The sequence below is a fragment of the Cibotium barometz genome, chromosome 16 (genome assembly GCF_041138505.1).
Source record: "Cibotium barometz isolate CiBa-2024 chromosome 16, ASM4113850v1, whole genome shotgun sequence".
NCBI classification, from domain to species: Eukaryota; Viridiplantae; Streptophyta; class Polypodiopsida; order Cyatheales; family Cibotiaceae; genus Cibotium; species Cibotium barometz.
The window spans coordinates 56,405,590-56,407,273 of record NC_141061.1 but is presented as its reverse complement, the minus strand read 5'-3'; the positions used below and the strand labels follow the sequence as shown (position 1 = coordinate 56,407,273).

General features: G+C 46.2%; 1 protein-coding gene across 1 annotated transcript; it reads left to right on the top strand.

Annotated features, from left to right (window-relative positions):
• Positions 1 to 250: 250 nt before the first annotated feature.
• On the top strand, positions 251 to 1,470 carry LOC147630765 (uncharacterized). The gene is made up of 3 exons (XM_086810045.1): positions 251 to 350; positions 477 to 606; positions 790 to 1,470. The coding sequence occupies exons 1-3, from the start codon at positions 251 to 253 to the stop codon at positions 1,313 to 1,315; spliced, it is 756 nt and encodes a 251-aa protein (XP_086666171.1). The 3' UTR covers positions 1,316 to 1,470.
• Positions 1,471 to 1,684: the final 214 nt, after the last annotated feature.

Below are 1,684 nucleotides of genomic sequence, written 5' to 3'. Positions count from 1 at the left end.
TAGAGCAAATGCGATATCTACGATTGTTGCACCTGTGTGTTTTGTTGCAGGTTTTGTTTGTGCTGCCATGATGCCAACTTGCTGCACTTGTGTGCTTTGTTGCAGTGCTTAGTTGTTGCAGACTGTAGTCTGTAGCTGTCAGCTTGCTTGCTGCACCGCTCCAGCTACTATGCAATCAACAAGACAATATTTCGCTTAACCCTAAGTTCTAACACCAGTGACCAGCCCTAAAAACGTCGACACGAGCCCTATGAGGAAGAGCTTGTGGTCTCCTCACGAGGATGACACATTGAAGCGCTACGTGGAGCAACATGGCAGCGGCAATTGGAACGAAGTCGTTAGGAACACTGGTAGTTAATCATGACGACCTGCAGCTGCTAATTAGCTTTAACTATTCACCATCATCATGGATAATTAGGGTCCAGTGTACTGTACTGAGTTGTAGTCATCAAGCGAATGGTGGTGTACTTTTGTAGGTCTGCGGCGAAGCCCCAAGAGCTGCAGGCTTCGCTGGGTGAACTACCTCCGGCCTGGCTTGAAGCGCAACCCCTTCTCACCTCTCGAAACCCAACTCCTCCTACGACTTCACAGACATCTCGGCAACAGGTATATACATTAACCGACCATTATTTAATAATGATGCAACGTGCCTCACTCATCATTACGGCGCATTAAATTAAGATTAACTCCATACATAGCTAGCTCTCGGTTGCAACTTGCTGCCCGCGAAATGGCACATGAATGGCACATCCCTGATGGCAGTATCATTAATGTCTATTTCTACAACAGCTGGTCGAAGATAGCGTCGTTTCTTCCCGGCAGAAGCGACAACGACGTGAAGAATTTCTGGCACACCCACGCCAGACGAAAGCGTTCCTTAGCTTCGATGAAGGAGCTTAAAACCGGCGATTCTCAGCAGACAATCGGCGCAGATCAGCAGCAGCAGGGCGTAAATCATGACGACAGGCATTCGATCGATGATCCGAAGCAGCGACCTAAGCATAATGATAATCAAGTGAAGCTTTCTATCCATGGCACATCAATATCCAAACCGCAACAACACACAGCAGCTATTCGCCTAGAATCCACAGAATATCAAGATGATCGTACCGATTCACCTTACAGCAGCCGCCGGCGGTACTCACCGGCCGCGGCGGCCAGTAACCTTCCCCCTATACGATTAAATCCTAATGACGATCAGCTCCCCCACAAGGAGGCCGGACAATTTGTCCCCGAGGGATTGTATCTGATCGTGTGGAAATTTGTGAACCCTAACCTCCCTCCTCCTCCATGTACTAACTGGAGGGAACAATGACCACACAAGCAATTAATTATTATACTGCAATCAGCGCTTATATATCCACCTAGCGTCGAAACTTTGAAGGCTCATAGCCATAGTAGTTGCCAACTTAATCTCCACACAAGTAAGCCAACTTGGAGAATTGAACTCCAAAACAAGGCCATCTCCAAAACAAGGTCCTCTCCTCCTGGAAAGTTTATATTTTTTTTTAATTTTTTTTGGCTTGGCTGGAAATTTGAAAGTACCTGGAAAGTTTATTGAATTGCGGACTTCACAAACACAAGGTCTTCATGTTGATTATTAAATTGTTCTTGCAGTATCCCTTTCCTTTTTCACACATAGTAGTGTGATACATAAAAATGGTGCTCACTGCTACTCTTAGGC

What these genes read in the sequence shown, in the direction of transcription:
- LOC147630765 (XM_086810045.1), top strand. Translation starts at nt 251, where the DNA reads ATGAGGAAGAGCTTGTGGTCTCCTCACGAGGATGACACATTGAAGCGC. An exon ending in CGAAGTCGTTAGGAACACTG is followed by an intron (nt 351 to 476) that starts GTAGTTAATCAT and finishes GTACTTTTGTAG; the next exon opens with GTCTGCGGCGAAGCCCCAAG. An exon ending in CACAGACATCTCGGCAACAG is followed by an intron (nt 607 to 789) that starts GTATATACATTA and finishes TTTCTACAACAG; the next exon opens with CTGGTCGAAGATAGCGTCGT.